Below are 16,647 nucleotides of genomic sequence, written 5' to 3'. Positions count from 1 at the left end.
TAATAAAGCTGTTTTCTTTCTCTACTGGCTTGCAGAGGGATTTTCCGGGTTGGGTGAAGACATTGCTCCTAATTATATTTCCCCACAGCACACACACGTTCTTTCTTTCTTTCTGAACCATTTGAGAGCAGGCTGCATACACCGTGCCCCCCTTCTCTTAACTTTTCAGTGTGTATCTCCTAAACACATTCTCTCATGAAACTATAGTACGGTGATAAAATTCAGGAAATTTAATATTGATAAAATAATTTTATCCAACCAACAGTCCATGCTCCAACGTCGTCAGCTGTCCCAGCGATGTCCTTTATAGCGCTTTATCCTCCGGCAGAGGGTCCAGCCCAAGATCCCGTCTGGCCCGGAACTGCCATGTCTCACTCATCTTTATCTGGAGCAGGGCTTCGGTTTTCTGTCTTTTATTGCCATTCTAAAAGCACATGGACTAGTTCTCTAATAGAACACCCTTCAGTTTGGGTTCGTGTGATGTTTCTGCACGATTCGAGATTCTATTCGGGTTCCTGCATAGCGAACCTGGTTTCCTCTCGGCCCTGCATCTCCTTCCTCAACCCCGGGGTGATTTCGAAGGCAAATCTCACACACAGCATCATTTCATCCATAACTACCTCATTCATTCCACTGCAGTTGATTTTACTCATTTTTGGGGGTCATATTTAGCATTACTAGGTCCTGTTTAAGAACTCTTCCTCTACAAGTTCTATTAATTTTTCTTAAAAAATCAAAGTGTTGGCTTTTACTTTTAATTATATGATCCATCCGGAAGTGAGCTTTTGTGTGGTGTGGGGTAGAGAATCTTGGGGCGTGATGGAAACGCCCCCAAATTGGTTCTCTGTCTTGACTGCTGTGGTGGTTACACAACCGTGTGCATTTGTCAAAACTCACATTAGTGTCCAGGAAAGAGGGTCACCTGTACTTTACATAAGTTACACTTTCGTAAACCTCACTTCAAGCCATCATGGGCTGTCGAGGAAATATAAGTTAGAACCACAGGGAGAGGATACAGACGTACCACAGGACATAGGAGCTAACATGGCAGCCATTTCCCTATATTTTCTTCTGGGGGACCCACTTCTTCTCCACTCTCAGCCCACGCAGTTTAGGGACTGATCCTCCCTGCCTCTAGAAGTGAGTATATAACCCCAGGCCTGGCCCACCACCCGAGCTCTGTGTTCCCCTGGCCATAGTGACTGGCTCAAGTTTAGGCCCAACACTTGGACTCATAGCATATTCCAGTCCTGGGACCACCAAAGTGAACAAGGGAATTGAAGCTCTGGAGAGGTAAGCCTGGGAGCTGCTGGGGCCAGCAGGAGGGGAGCCTACCTGAGAATGAAGACTACTCAGGAAGGAAGGAAGCAACAGAAGAGAGAGAGTAGTGAGCTCTGAAGCCATTGTTTAAGCTTCTAGCTCCAGCTGTGCCTGAAGTCCACCTTCGGACTTGCCAGTTATGAGCCAATACACTCCCATCTTGCTGAATTCAGTACGAGTTAGTTTATAACTGAAGGAGTGAGCACAGTCTGGCAGGCCAGCTGCCAGTCAAGTGACCAATGACGGTTTTGTAACAGACACTTCACTGGACAGTCTGAAGGAAGAAACTAGAACAGGAGTCAAATGACCAGCTTGGCCGTTGAGGTGACGGCAACCAGATGGAGTGGGTGAGTGAACTTTACGAGAAAAGGACAGAAAACCTTAGGTCTCTGATCTCAAGGATCTCCCAGTTCACCAAGGGAGAGACAATTAAACAAACAAATGGCCTTTGACGCAATGTGTGGTAAGTCCCTACATATTTCCTCCTGATAAGGAATGTATTCCATTGATTCTAACATGTGCCCTTCCCTCCCCACATTCTGAGCTCTGAAGTGAGAATGTGCCTTGCGATCGATCAGTGGGTTCTTACGGAGGTGCTCAGCCAGGAAGTGTTGACGCCGTCCTTGCTGGCACCTGGGTGACCTTGAGCACAACTGATATTGTTATCCCTTCTGATGGAATCAGGCACTGCACCTGTTCATTGAACTGCCTTTCTAAATGTCTTTCACAAGATTGCTCTGTGATTCAGCACCAGAGTGAAAAGGTGGTTCACGGGCACGAAGGCACTGGGGCAGAATGGCAAAGGTCCATCTGATATCAGTAAAGAAAGTCAACAGCCCCGGAAGACCGACTGCAAGTCCACACTCTCCTGCAGAGGAATGACCGTGCGCTTTATGGAAAAGGAAGGAAATGACACGAGGCAGCTTTCCTACTGAGTTATTGTGTGGACAAAGACAGTAGGTAGGGGTGAGTCACACCCCTGGCCTCTGAAGATGAAGGGGTTTGGGGGTTCCTATAACAGCTCTGTGGGGCATCCTTTTTCCTTTTCATCTCTGCATGAGAAGGCGTATGACAGAAATAGAGGTCTCAATACCCCTAAAAGAGAGCTTTTTCAGATAAGAAGTCTAAGTGATAAGTAAGCATGGTTACGGTTTAATAGGTATCATTTATCTTTTCCTTCCTAACTGGCACATAACACAGTGAGGCCCCTCAGAATTGAGTGTGCTTAGAGTTGGTGATTTCTGCTAAATGCTTATTATGGGATAGGGTTCAGGAGGGCAAGAATACACGGTGCACTGTAGAAAGTTCTCTCCACACACAGATCACAAGGTATTCAGGGTGAAAGGCTGCATAAAGGAAAAGCTAGTATAGGGGCACCTGGGTGGCTCAGTTGGTTGAACATCTGACTCTTGATTTCAGCTCAGGTCATGATCTTGGGTCCCAGAACTGAGCCCCACGTTGGGCTCCTCACTCCATGGGGAGTTGGCTTGGGGTTCTCTCTCTCCCTCTCCTTTTGCCCCTCTCCCCTCTCACTCACTTTCTCTCTCTCAAATAAAGCTTTATTTAAAAACAAAAAAGGAAAAGTTAGTGCACTACTTACAGGGTCCAGGGGTTTGGATCGCGCCCAGGTCATCACCGTGGATACTAAAATAAACACCTTGCGCTTTTCAAAGTGGCTGAGTTCTTCATTCAGTGCTGTAGGGCCAGAAAGTGGGTCCGTTATTTGGATTCACAAAGACCTTGTTTTCCCCATCATGTATGGATTTGAAATTAAGACGGGGGTCACCTCTGATCTTCCCTCACTGGTCCCCCTGCCTTCATGGTTCTTGGCATTCTCCCTCTAGCCACCCAAACTCTACTGAGCCCAGCCCCAGGTCTAACCCTCCTTTCTGCCTCCTGGCCCGTAGCAGTGTGATTGCACTTTTACGGGGGGCCAGTGGGAGCACTGATCCTCGCTGGTATGGACTAGAACAGTTCACGGCCTTTCCTGCATCTTTACTGTTATGAGATAGGTCCTACTATTATTTCTGTTTTACAGATTGGGAACTGGGGTGCAGTTTGCCCAGAGCATGGAGGAGAGGTGGGGGGCACAGTCCGATCCCGGCAGCCTGGTTGCAAAGGCTGGCTCTCCCCGCTATGCCCGACAGCCAGCCAGCTGCGTGGAGAATAGAGCAGAAGGACCTAGCAAGGTTGGGGCTGGGGCTACAAAGGCCCCAAATCCAAAGGTGGGACCCCCCCCCCTTACGATTTCACCTAAAGCGGTCCTGTGTCACTTGCGCTGCTGTGGAAGGAAGTAATCTGGGGGGGTGACCTCCCTTCCCACTCCCCCTGGCCTGGGCGGGGAGGCAGCCTATGCAGCAGGTGCTGTGGGCCGTGGCTGGAGGGCCTCGGGTACGGCGGGAATGGCTGATTATGGACACTCTGTAGGGATCAGAATTTAAAACAGTGGTGGATGGAAGCATGAACATTGGATTGCTAAAGGGTTTGTCACCTCCCGGGGCGGGGGGTCTCCACACACTGAAGCATTAAATCTCCTTAAATACTGTCGGCATGTGATTCCATTAAAATATTTTTCATGATGTATAATTTTCCAGAAAAAAAATATAAAGGGAGGTCTAATTAAATTGTCAGAGGAGTTAAGTGACACGGTTGTCATGGTACATTTTTAGTCTCACGAGCTGATTCCCTAAAGAAGCCAAACAACAGAATGCTGATACCCTGAATCCAATTAATGCGTGGAGTCCGACCCTAAGGTGTGAAGGCGTTACTGAATTGAGGATGAGAACACTATGTCCACGTATTAATCTCCGACTCAAGTGTTAATTTTGGTTCCATTTTCATTCTATTAACAAAAATGGCCTCTTCAATTTAATTTTGCCCTTTTACCCTTTTGGCTCTACTGTGCTTCAGACTGGCCTAGTTTGGGACTGCTCGGCCCACTTAGAGCTCCTCAAAGTGGGTTATCCTTTCATTTATGATCATTTTAATGGGTCTAAAATCATCTCCTTGTTCACTAGTGAACAAGCACATTTTATCCTTATATGCAAATGGTTTTTCTCATTCCTAATACTTGTTCCCTTCTCTTGTGTCATCTTGCCTTCTTTTGATAGCATCTGTGAAAAGTAAGGTAGGAGAAGCCTCTTATATTAAAACATTTTAAAATTACTTAATAAAACATATTAAGAAGTAAGACATATCCTTTGCAAACAACAACAACAACAACAACAACAACAACAACAACAACAACAACAACAGGGGTGCCTGGCTCAGTCGGTTAAGTGCCTGCCTTTGGCTCAGGTCGTGATCCCAGGTCCTGGGATCAAACCCTGAGCTCCGTGTCAGGCTCCCTGCTCAGTGGAGAGCCTGCTTCTCCTCCCTCTGCCCCTCCACCCCTCTCATGTTCTCTCTCTCTTTCTCTCTCTTTCTTGCTCTCGCTCTATCTCAAATAAATAAATAAAAATCTCAGAAAAAAACCCACAACAAACAAACAAACATGCAAAGAAGCCCAAAACAAAAAATAAACCCCAAATCTAAGAATGTGCACATCAGGTAAAAGGACAAAATTCTCGAAGCCCCACCAAGCCCACACTCCCCCCACCCCCTCAGGTGACCCCGATGACAGGCTGAGGGCCTCTGACTGTACTTTCTTGCAGACACACACACTCTGCTTCTCAAAAATGAGGTAAGACAGTTAAAACCTTTCCCCCAAATAGAGAGGTAACATTTTCTTAATTATTAAAGCTGCTCATTAGAATGAAGAAGGCAGTAAAACACACTCCATTTTAAAGCTCACGAAAGGAGATGCGGTGTCAAAATCTGGGAAACCATTATGTCCCCCCCCCCCGGGCGCAGTGGGGGGGTCCTATGAGGAGGAGCAGCTCATCTGTCACAGCAGGAGGGCCGGGGCTAATGTCTCAAATTCATAACCAAAGGACATCAGTGCAAGCATTTTTATGCATTAAAAGGTACAAGTGGGTTAAATGAGCTTCCTTTTGGGGTGTAGGGATGGAGTAGAAGGGAAATGCAAGGAATTGTAGCTTTTTATTCTAAGCCTTACTGTGCTTTTTATTTTATTTTAAGATTTATTTATTTTAGAGAGAGAGAAAGAGAGAGAGAGCACGAGCGGGAGGGGCAGAGGGAGAGGGAATCTGAAGTGGACTCTGCCCAGTGTATGAGCCCAATGCGGGGCTCGATCTCCCCACCCTGAGATCATGACCTGAGCTGAAACTAAGACTCAGAATCTTAACCGCCTGAGCTACCCAGGTGCCCCAGCCCTACTGTGCTTTTTAATTTTCAAAACATGCCCAGGGTTTATTTCAGAAAAAAATGTTTAAACATTGCAAGTATACATTATATAGAAAAATTAGTTTTTGAAGCCTGACACAAAAGAAGGAACTCAATAAATGTTAGCTCTGATTGCAATTTTAAATGGTGCAATTATTTTAGAAGGGGCAGTTATACATCATCTGTAGATATTTGCAAAGGGACAACATGCAGAAAGTAGGCTTTTCAGAAAAGCTCTGCTTCAAAAGACGATACAATGTTTGTGTTTTTGATTTGTTTCTCACTGGATGAAATGTAGGCACAAGTTATAAAAGAGAAATCAAACATTCTAAGCCCCTGAGGAATCCCACACATCCGCAGACAGTACTTTTCCACTATTTCCCGGAATGTGGTAGAGGCATTCCTGAGGCTGCATTCCATTTCTTTGAATTTCAGCTAAAATATTGCTTTGCTATTGATCTTATTCAAGGGTTGGTAAAGTATTGCCTTTTTTTATAAATAAAGTTTTATTGGAACCTAGCCCATCATTTCCATATTGTCTATGGCTGCCTTCTTGCTACAACAGCACAGTAGTTGGCTCGAATAGACAAAAATATTTACTCTTTGGCCCTTTACAGAAAAAGCTTGCTGACCTCTGATCTAATCTGCCTGAAACAAAAATACTGATGTGTATAAAATATTCAAATATAAGGTGCTCTGCGTCTTTTTGGCTGTCCTGCTAGTCTAGGATACTGATTCAAATAAGCTGATACGCTTTCTCCTTTGCTCCTGACTTAATCAAGAGGTGAATCATAACAGCCCCAAATTGCTAAACATCACCCTGTTCTCTCAGACCTGTGGTCCTTAGAGTTCATTACAGTTTTGAAAGCATTTGAAAAATGTAAGCATTCTGCCCAAGCCCTCGCTGACCCTTGCTATCAGTGGACATTTGTTGAATTGACTCAAATCCTCATAGAAATAAGTCCTCTCCTCTTAAAGGCACACCTGTCTTGTGATACCTTTCTTGTGAACATGCCATTCTCTGTCCTGCATTAAAGTTCCTCACGTGTGCCTCATCTCTCCCGTGGGACTACAGGGACTTTGAGGGTATAATCTTTGTCTCGTTTGTCTTTGTATCTTCCCAATGCATTTAACCCCACCTCCTTAAGCAGTGCCTGTAGAATGAATACAGGTTGAATTTTGAAAGTTACTGTTTCATTTCTTTTCACGATTAACCAATTCTATTCTTCAGAAGCGCACATTGTTCAATTAATTCAAGGAGGCCATTAAGTCTCAGGTGGCTCTAAGGCCATAGCAGTCCCCATAAGCAAACCAAAACCTAGGTCTGTAAAGGCCACAGGGTTAGAAAATCAAAACCCGAGGATGACCAATCACGACAGGCAGCGAGGCTCTTCCAGGTCGGGCAAATGCTTAAGCTATAGCCAATCCAATAATTCCCTTGCTTTGCTCTGCCTTTGCTCTGTCTGTCTCTCCCCTGGCTCCTGTTGCTGGAGAGCTCCGAACCACTTCCGATGTGGCGAGCTCTCATGAATCAAGTTTTGCTCAAATAAACTCTCGAAGATTTTCCTTATGCCTCAGCTTAGCTTTAACACCATCCAAAGGCATATTCATTAGCCTAATTTCATTCTTATTTTGGGTAGGTCTCAGACAGGTTTTCCCGGGGTCGTAATTTGCCTCGTGGTCACTAGATGGCTCTAAGGTTAAAGAAGTTGCACAAGAGCAGCTTCCCTGGAGAGAGGAGAGAGCGGTTCACTGACCAGAGACTGCCCAGATGGCCTCCTCTGCCTGCTGTGGGTTCTCGGTGATGTTATAAATGATGACGTCACACTCCAGGAGGCGCATGAGAAGGTGCTCTCGAGAGATGGTCTGAAAAAGAGAATTGACAGTCATTTGTTGCCAGGAGCTAACCTTAATATTTAGCCGGAATGACAATTACCAAATTAGATATACTGCAGATGAAATGTCCTACAGGAAAACGTTTGCAGGATTTCTATTTAAAATGAAATTTTGGCTCTCTTCTGTGTGTAGTTTCCAAGTAACAAATAAGTTTATGGAAATAGCTGGGAACAGATGATTTAAAAATTGCATAATGATCTTAGGTACTATTTTCTGCATGCTGTTTAAACCCCAATTCAGAAGGGAAGAATTACAACACACTGAAAGAAAATGTGTGAGGCATTTGAAACTAACTTCAACTCTATGCACGATTATTCGAGCCATTATATATCATGAATCACTCACAAGTGCTGATGAGTGATTAATGCGGATTGTTTCAGAATCCTCAAGTTGGAATTAATTGGTCCTCTTTGTAGATGTAAGGTGCCTTATTACACTTGACAGTTGGGAATGTTTTAAAAATACAGAAACTTTTAAATGGGTAAAAATACAAAATTCTTCCATTAGACAACAGTAACTTTAGTGATCATCATGTTTTAAATAGTTATTCCTTCCTATGTGGATGTCGGCATGTTTCCTAGGAGTGCCCTACCGTGGGCAGGTAGTAAGACAACCATCAGAGGACCCTGCGTTTCCAAATCAGGATTTGCATTTGCTGTTAGTCCAGTTATCCTGAGGATCAGATATTCCCCACAGTTCCTTGACCAGTTGCTTTAGAGCAGAATATTTCAGACCAGACGTGATCTCTTACCACATAACTTGGTTAAAGAACAAAAGCAAGGTGAATGCCTTTCCATATAGAGGACACTACCCTGGCAGGGCTAATGCATCCCTGTTAAACCCAACCACACAGACAGCCAGTTTCCCCAGCCCGGTTCCCTAAGGCCTTTTGCATCCAGCTGCACTAATTTCCAGAGGCTGCTGTCACTTAGTGTCACAAACCGAGGGGCTTAAACAACAGAAATTCATGTCCCCAGTCTGGAGGCTACAAGGGTTGCTGTTTGTGACTGTAAGGCTCTGGACTGTTGCTGCCTTGCTGCCAACCTGAGAAGGAAGTTACCCTTAAGGGAAGGCAGAGCCCAGGAAGGGGCAGAAAAAGCAGCAGCAGCCCCCGGATCACGCCAGCCCTGAAACAGCATCTTCCTTGAGACCACCAGCCACATAAACTGAAGAATTTCCTTATTTAATAAGCCAGCTTGTGTTGCCACATTTCCCTTCCACTTGCAGTCCCAAACAGCCTGAACCGATAGAGAGCAAGGTCCTTACTAAAAATGAGGAGTCTAAAACGTAGAGAGGTTTGCAGAGGAGTGTGATAAATTTAATTTGGGGCATACTGATTTAGAAGTGCCAGCAGGACTTCTGGGGGGAGCGCACTAGAGGGCAGCTGGATTTGGAGGTCAACAGGGCTGGAGACAGATTTGAAAAGCATTGGCTCCTATTGGGGAGCTGAAGCCATAGGATTGGATAAGATTGAGGAAGGACATCCATTAGGGGAAAACTGCATTTAAAGGGAGATTCAGATGCACAGGAGAAGTCAGGCTGTGAAGGCTGCGGAAGGGGGAAGGAGACTTTCTCCCGTGGGAAGCGAGGGAAGACAGGACTTTGGGAATTAGGAGCTCCCTGGTGACACTGGCCAGGGCATTTCCTGCGATGTGGTGGGGGCAGAGCCTCCTGGCACGAGACTCACAAGTGGCCAGGAGTGCAGGAGTGAGGCCGGCGAATGTGGCAGTGGTGGCTGGGCTCGGTAGGGGTGGGCAGTGGAAGAGGAGGTTAGCCAGCCCGGGGTGGGGGGGGGGGGGAGCAATGCAGTGTTATTGACACTTGGAAAGATGTGAGCATGGAGCACATGGAGAGGAGGAAAGAAAGCAGCCAGTCGTGAGCAAAGACCCTGGAGAGTGTGAAAGTGGGTAAGTGGTGGAGAAAGTTCCCTCGCATGGCAGGAGGGGACTCATTCATTCATGTCACGAATGTTTATTGAGAGCTACTTTCTGCCGGTCGATGTGCTCAGGGCCAAAGATGCACAGATGAGCAGGAGAAAAAGTCAGGTGCTGTGTCTATTCTCAAGGGGTTGCTAGTTGTAGTCCGGGCCACCCACAAGAGACAGACAATAACCATGAAGTGTGACAAGTGTGATGATGTAGGCAGGTAAAGATGCTATGGGAGTACAAGAAAAGAGCTCAGTATCTAGACTGGGACTGAGGAAGAAGTGGAAATCACTGAGGGCTTCCTGGAGGAGGTGATATCCCGAGTTAAATCTTGATGGATGACTAGGACTGGGTGGGGTTGGAAGAGGAAAGCCTGTGGCAGGTTTTGGTGTGTGCAAAGTTGTACGGTAGGGTCTGAGGAGCGGCAGGCAGGGTGATGAGAGGGACACCCCTCTCACAGGTATTTAAATGTCGCAGCACGAGGATTGGGTAGCATTTGTTATGGGGAAGCGGTGAAACTGCTAGAGAAATGTAAAGATGGGTGGAAATTAAGATAGATATGCTAGTGCTTCAGCAGGGCTTGATTTTAAACTGAACACATTTTTCTCTTCTTCATTCTAGAAGCACCCCCCCCCCTTCACTTGCTTTTCCGTAGAACCCTTTGTTCCAGGAACTGGGTATCGGTATTGACATCCCGCTGACCTCAATGTATACTTAGTAATGAGACTCCAATGGCCAGCACCAGTGGCATCAGGAGACCACCTTGAAGATGGGAGGAGCAAGGCTGGCAGCACCGACTGGATTCTTACGGAAACCACTCAGATCCTGTATTTTCCTATAAAACCTCTCAGCCTTTTACCCGGGGTGGGTCTGCAGTGTTTTGTTTTTTGCTTTTTTTCCAAGTTTTTATTTAAATTCCAGTTAGTTAACATACAGTGTAATATTAGTTTCGGGTGTAGAACTTAGCGATTCATCACTTACATATAATACCCAGGGCTAATCCTAACAAGCACCCTCCTTGATACCCATCCCCCATCTAGCCCATCCCCCTGCCCACCTCCCCGCCAGCAACCCCCAGTTTGTTCTCTATACTTAAGAGTCTCCCATGGTTTGCTTCTCCCTCTCTCTTTTTCTCCTTGCCATATGTTCATCTGTTTCCTAATTCCACCTACGTGTGAAATCATTTGGCATTTGTCTATGAGAGACTTGTTTCACTCAGCATAATACCCTCTAGTCCCATCCATGTCATTGCAAATGGCAAGATTTCATTCTTTTTGATGGCTGAGTAATAGTCCAGCGTAAAATATATCACATCTTCTTTATGCATTCACCCATCGACGGACATGTGGGCTCCTTCCATTGTTTGGCTATTGTAGACATCGCTGCTATAAACATTGGGGCGCAGGTGCCCCTCTGAATCAGTATTTTTGTATCCTCTGGGTAAACACCTAGTAGTGCACTTTCTGGCTTGTAAGGTAGCTCTATTTTTAACTTTCTGAGGAACCTCCGTACTGTCTTCCAGAGTGGCTGCACCAGTTTGCATTCCCACCCACAGTGCAAGAGGGTTCCCTTTCTCCGCATCTTCGACAACACCGTTGTTTCCTGACTCGTGAATTTTAGCCGTTCTGACAGGTGGGAGGCGCTACCTTACTGTAGTTTTGATCTGTGTTGCTCTGATGATGAGTGAAGTTCAGCATCGTTTCATGTGTCTCTTAGCTATCTGTATGTCCTCTTTCCAGAACTGTCTGTTCCTGTCTTCTGCCCATTTTTTAACTGGAAGGGTCTGCAGTTGTGAAGGCATTAGCCTGCTGCAGCCTCCTTTGCCTGGCAAAGTAATAAAACTATCGTTCCTCTTTATCCCCAAACTCCATCTTCATGTTATATTTCAGCTCCAGAGCACAGGGGTGGGTTTTCAACAACAGCAGCACTGTCTCTCAATAAGACAGCAACATAATGAATGATATGTTATTATTGAGTGGTTTAATACCAAAGGACGTTTCTCTTTCACAGAGGTCAGCACCCACCATAGCCCAGGGTTGTTAGGTAATGTAGGGTTGAATGCATTTTAAACATAGTTTAGAAATTTTTTTAGGGGGGGGCAGAGGGAGAGGAAGAGAGAGAATCTTAAGCAGTCCACACACAGCACAGAGCCCGACGTGGGGCTCGATCTCACAACCCTGAATCATGACCCAAGCCGAAATCAAGAGTCAGACGCTTAACCAACTGAGCCACCCAGGCACCCCAAGTTTAGAAATTTTATGAGTCTGGAAGTCTAGATTAGATCCATCCCTTCCAAGAATATCTAACTTAAATTCTTTGCTCCAAGGCAAGGCAAATATTTAAAGTGGAGACAATGGTTGCTCTCCATCAGAGGAGGACCTGTCTCCACCTGCCCCTTACCTTGTCCCACCCCCATGTTTGCGGAATAGAGAAGGAGAAGCAAAGTATAAGGTGTTGGAGCTCGAGGTGGCTCTGCCCTTGGTCTACTCTTAGCAAAAACTGCCTAGACTTACATCGTACGTCTCCACAGCAAAGTCAGGCCGAACGCTTTCGAGCTTGGAGAGCGTGCCCACAATCTGGAAGGTGCCTTCCTTCAGTTTGGCTGCTGAGGCTTCCGGCATGGTTGACTTATTTTCATCTTCTTCCTCCTCTTCTTCTGTAATTTCTTCAAGGGAAGCCCCGACCACGCAGTTAGACAGAAACTGCAAGGAAACAAACATTTATTAAGAAAAGACTAAGAACAACGTAGAGTGAGGGCAGTCAGTGAAATGACTCTAAAAACGGACCTTTCTGGAGGGCTTGCTAGAGGTGCTGCACACACACAGCCGGTGGGTTGTACATTGGCACCTCGCTGAAGTTAACGACAACCACAGCAACACGGCGAAATGTGTACTATTATGATGCTCTATTTTATAAGATAAGGAACCCAGGCTCAGAAAGCTCAAAGCATGTAGCAAGGATATTGCCTTGCTCTGGCAACAGGCAGGGTAGGGCTGCGGTCACCATGTTGGTCTTGCCTAATAGAAATGGAGAAATGTCATGCTATCCACTCTGGTAAATTAAATTGGCTAGTAGCCACATTAACAGAAGTAAAAGGAAACCAGTGAAATGAATTTATATAATGTTGTATTTAACCCAGCAGATTCAAAATATTACTAATTTCATATGTTATCTTTTATATTCCCTTTTGCTTATACTAAGTCTTTGAAATTCAGTGTGGATTTTACACTGAGAACAGGCACTTCTCCATTTGGACTTGCCAAACTGAAACGTTCAAGAGCCACATGTGGCCAGTGGCTACCTTAATGAATAATGAAATAGAATCAAGTTGGCAAAAACAAAACAAAACAAAAAACAAAAACAAAAACACCCTACAAAGAGGGGCACTTGGGTGGCTCAGTCTGTTAAGTGTCTGATTCTTGATTTTAGGTCATGATCTCAGGGGAGCAGGTGGCATTGCCCAGCTGGGCAGGGAACTAAGGACTAGAGACCCAGCCTCCATTTCTTTTATATGCTTCACATTCCAACTCCTTCCTTGATATGGAGAACAGCGATTCCCTAACATTTCAGAACTAGAGGTCCAGGTTAGTCAAGGAATAACCAAAAAATTCTGTTACTGATAAGTTTTTGGAAAAGATCTCTACAAATTAAAAGAAAACCCTTTGTTCTCAAAATATTATGCTGTAAGAAAATAACCAGAGCTCAAAAGGGGGTAAAGAAAAAGGTTAAATTCTCTTGCCTCCCACCCTCCTAGTCTCAATCAGCTCCCCTCCCTTTTTAAAATAATCCAGGGGGCACCTGTGTGGGTCAGTGGGTTAAGTGTCTGATTCTTGATGTCAGCTCAGGTCATGATCTCAGGGTTGTGAGATCGAGCCCCTTGTCAGGCTCTGCACTCTGAGTGGAGTCTGGTTGTCCCTCAGCCTTTGCCTCTCCCCGCACCCCCTCTTTGTGTTTGATTCTGCTTCGTTAATTTATGCAACAAAAGTCAATGGAGTGCTGACCACGAGTGGGGCACCAGTGAGCTGCTAAGTGAGTCCACCTTCAGACTTTCATGGGCCCTTTCTTCCAAGAAAAAAAAAATGTTAAAAATTATGTTTCATGACTGTATTGCCATAAAGACCCACCATCTTTGACTCTAAAATTTCATTTGCTTCCTTCTGATTTTAAAAGAGATTAAGACATGTTTGTGGGCCACCAAATCTCGTGGGCCTTGGGCCCTGCGCCTGCTGCTCTGGGGCCTGATTCCCTGCACCCTCAACTCTCTGTCCTCTGATCCAACCTTTGGCTCTGCAGTGCCCTGAGTAGCTCCTCTGGCTCGATCCTCAACCTGGGGTGTGAGGGTAAGGGCCAGCTTTAAGGAGAGAGCCCTTTTCCGAGACTCTAAAGCAGCTGCCCTCTTTCACCAGCCAATCTTCTACTCTTTTTCTTCCAAAGTACCTATTACACACCGAAATACCGTGGTTGTTCGAAAAATTACTTATCGTCTGTGGGAGGGGCAGAGGGAGAGAGAGACAAAGAATCTCAAGCAGACTCCCCTCTGAGTGTGGAGTCCGATGTGGGGCTCAATCCCAGGACCCTGAGATCATGACCTGAGCTGAAATCAAGAGTTGGAGGCTCAACCGACTGAGCCACCCAGGCGCCCCTATTTTGAGACATTTTCTGCACATAGATCATCTTTATTTATTTGTCTACCCACCTATCTATCTATCTTCTCTATATTTTTATCTTTTTGAAAGACATAAATCACTTCATACTACACACCTCTTTTTAATGGTTCCTTTCTTTAAATAAATGAATTTTGTTATATACTTTTCCTATTGTGTCCTTGCCCTTTCTCTGCCCCTCCCCTGGCTTTTCTAGTAATGTGGAAGATATATCATGTATTTTTAGTCTCTCGTAGTAGATACATGATATACAATGTACGTACTGTTAAAAAACAAAATTCAGCTGAGAACATTAGAAGATCTAATTGGCTTTACTAAGTGATTCATGAATTGAGCAGCAATGCCATCTAGCAAGTAGAGGGCAGCCCTGAGAAGCTGCACAAAATGGAAGGTTTTTATGGGAAGGAGGGCAGGGTGAGGAGTTATTAGCAAAAAAAGGAAGGATTGTTTTAGCAAGGTCACCTTCCTTCAGGGAAGGGGGGTTATGCAGATTACCTCATCTTCCTTTGGGGAATGGAGGGAACCCTGTGACAGATAACCTCACTGATGCCATCCAGAGAATTTCAGACTGATTGCCTTAAAATTCCACTCCTGGAGAGGTTGAAACTACAATTACGTCTTGGTTTGCTGTCCTGGCAAATGGCTCCACTTGGGCCTTGTGGCTTCCTTTTTAACAACACTGTCACATATATTACTATATACGATATTGCATGCCATATACACGATATACCAGATATACTATTTTTACATGTATATTACCTATCTAAATCTATCTATCTATCTATCTATCTATCTATCTATCTATCATCTATCTATCTATCTATCTATCTATCTATCTATCTATTTTGACTGATCAACTTTAGATGGTGTACTGGGTTGAGTAGTGGCCCCCTACACCCCACCCCCATTTGGAAATAGGATCCTTGCAGATGTAATCAAGTTAAAATGTGGTCATACTGGATTAGAATGGGCTCTAATCCAATGGGTGGTGTCCTAAAAAGAGGGAAATTCGGACACAGTTACTTGAGGAGAACACCATGGGAGGACAGAGGCAAAGGGTGGAGTGATGGGTCTACAAGCCAAGGGTTGCAAGAATTTCCGGCAAGCACCAGGAGCTACGAGAGAGCTGTGAAGCAGAATCTCCCTCACAGCTTTTAGAAGGAACTGGCCCTGCCCACACTCTGATTTTGGGCTTCTGGCCTCCAGAACCGAGATAGAATAAACCCCATTGTCTTAAGCCACCCAGTTTGTGGTAATTTGTGATCACAGCCCTAGGAAACCGGTACGGATGGTATGCACGGTAGCCACATCCTTTTCAGGTAGCACGTGTTGTCTGAAAGGACGATCATTAGCCTCACAGAAGTCCGCCCAAGGTGAGGTTACACTTCTGTGAAGCTCCAGAGGGTAGAATTGAGATGAACAAGTCCTGCTCAGGGAAATTATAAAATTATGGCTTTTTTTTGACTACTGAGTATTTTAAGATGAAGGGTCTCAGGATCCTCTTTCAGAATACCCTCATTTCCCAGGGCTAACGATGAAGGGTGGGGAAGTTTAGTGGGACTCAGGGCCCAAAACAGTGCCTGGCACTTAACAGACCCTCAAAATGTCAGCGGAAGGCATGGATGAATGAATATGCTTGGTTGGGCGGCACAACCACTGGGCTTATCTGTCAGTTGTCTGCTTCAGATGCAGTGGCGGTGGGTAAGAAGAACTCAGGAGGCCGGAGACCTGGGCTTTGTGTCCAGGTCCGGCCCCCAACTTGCTATGTGATGTGGGGCAAGCCCCTTCCTCCCTCTGAGCCTCAGTTTCCTTTCATCAATGGGGGAGGACCCAGCGCTGGACCGGCAATCTCCAAACACTTGGGCTTCCAGCTGGGGGTCTGCATGCGGACTGGTGTCCAGGACAAGGGACCCTCCTTTAGGGAAGGCCCCGACAGCGTCCCGTGGCGCCGGGCTCAGGGACCCCAGGTCGGGGGACTGGGAGCTAGGGGCTGGGGCTCTACTCTGACCCACCGCTGCTCACCTTCCCGATGTTGCCGCTGCTGTATGAATCCAGTAGGTTTATAAACACTCTCTGGATCCGGATAACTTTTTCCGTGGCTGCAGTAGCTTCCTCTTCTTCAGCCATGGTGGGAGCAGCACTGGTTGCTAAGGAGAAAGCGTTCCTCTGGTTGCCAAGGAGGTGGGGCGGGGCCTAGGGCTAGAGGCGGGGCGTTCCGGGGCGGGGGCGGGGCCCCGGTGTGCCGCGTGGGGGAGGGGGGTCTGTGGAGCCTTGCGGCCAGAGGCCCCCCCCCTTTGCTCCACGCCCAGTGCTCTGGGGGGGGGGGTTGAGTCCTCTTTAGGGGCCTCCTGGGGCCTTGCCATAGGGGCCATGTGACCCCTGCTCCCTTTCATCTTTTTAATTCCGAAAATGGAAACACCCCGGAGTTCACAAGACCTGGAGGACTGAAAATACTGCTGAATCTCTGAATGAGGAAAGCCCGAAGCCCATTCCCCTGTGGGCTGGTCTGACCGGGAGGATGTGACAATCCTCCAGCGCCAAGAGCAGCTGTTGCCATG

General features: G+C 46.1%; 1 protein-coding gene across 1 annotated transcript in view; it reads right to left on the bottom strand.

Moving 5' to 3' along the window:
• AK7 (adenylate kinase 7) overlaps positions 1 to 16,342 on the bottom strand; it is a 56,255-nt gene extending 39,913 nt beyond the window's left edge. Inside the window, exons 1-4 of the mRNA XM_045815775.2 lie at positions 16,112 to 16,342; positions 11,939 to 12,127; positions 7,362 to 7,470; positions 2,921 to 3,015 (exon numbers count right to left, since the gene is read on the bottom strand). Of these exons, the coding sequence (XP_045671731.2) occupies positions 2,921 to 3,015; positions 7,362 to 7,470; positions 11,939 to 12,127; positions 16,112 to 16,216 (498 nt within the window). The 5' untranslated portion in view covers positions 16,217 to 16,342. The remainder of the gene's footprint in view (positions 1 to 2,920; positions 3,016 to 7,361; positions 7,471 to 11,938; positions 12,128 to 16,111) is intronic.
• Between the last annotated feature and the right edge of the window lie 305 nt (positions 16,343 to 16,647).

This window comes from Ursus americanus, chromosome 26 (assembly GCF_024610735.1).
Source record: "Ursus americanus isolate L20-20 chromosome 26, mUrsAme1.1.p, whole genome shotgun sequence".
Taxonomy (NCBI): domain Eukaryota; kingdom Metazoa; phylum Chordata; class Mammalia; order Carnivora; family Ursidae; genus Ursus; species Ursus americanus.
The sequence above is the reverse complement of the archived record's forward strand: the minus strand, read 5'-3'. Positions and strand labels throughout refer to the sequence as shown.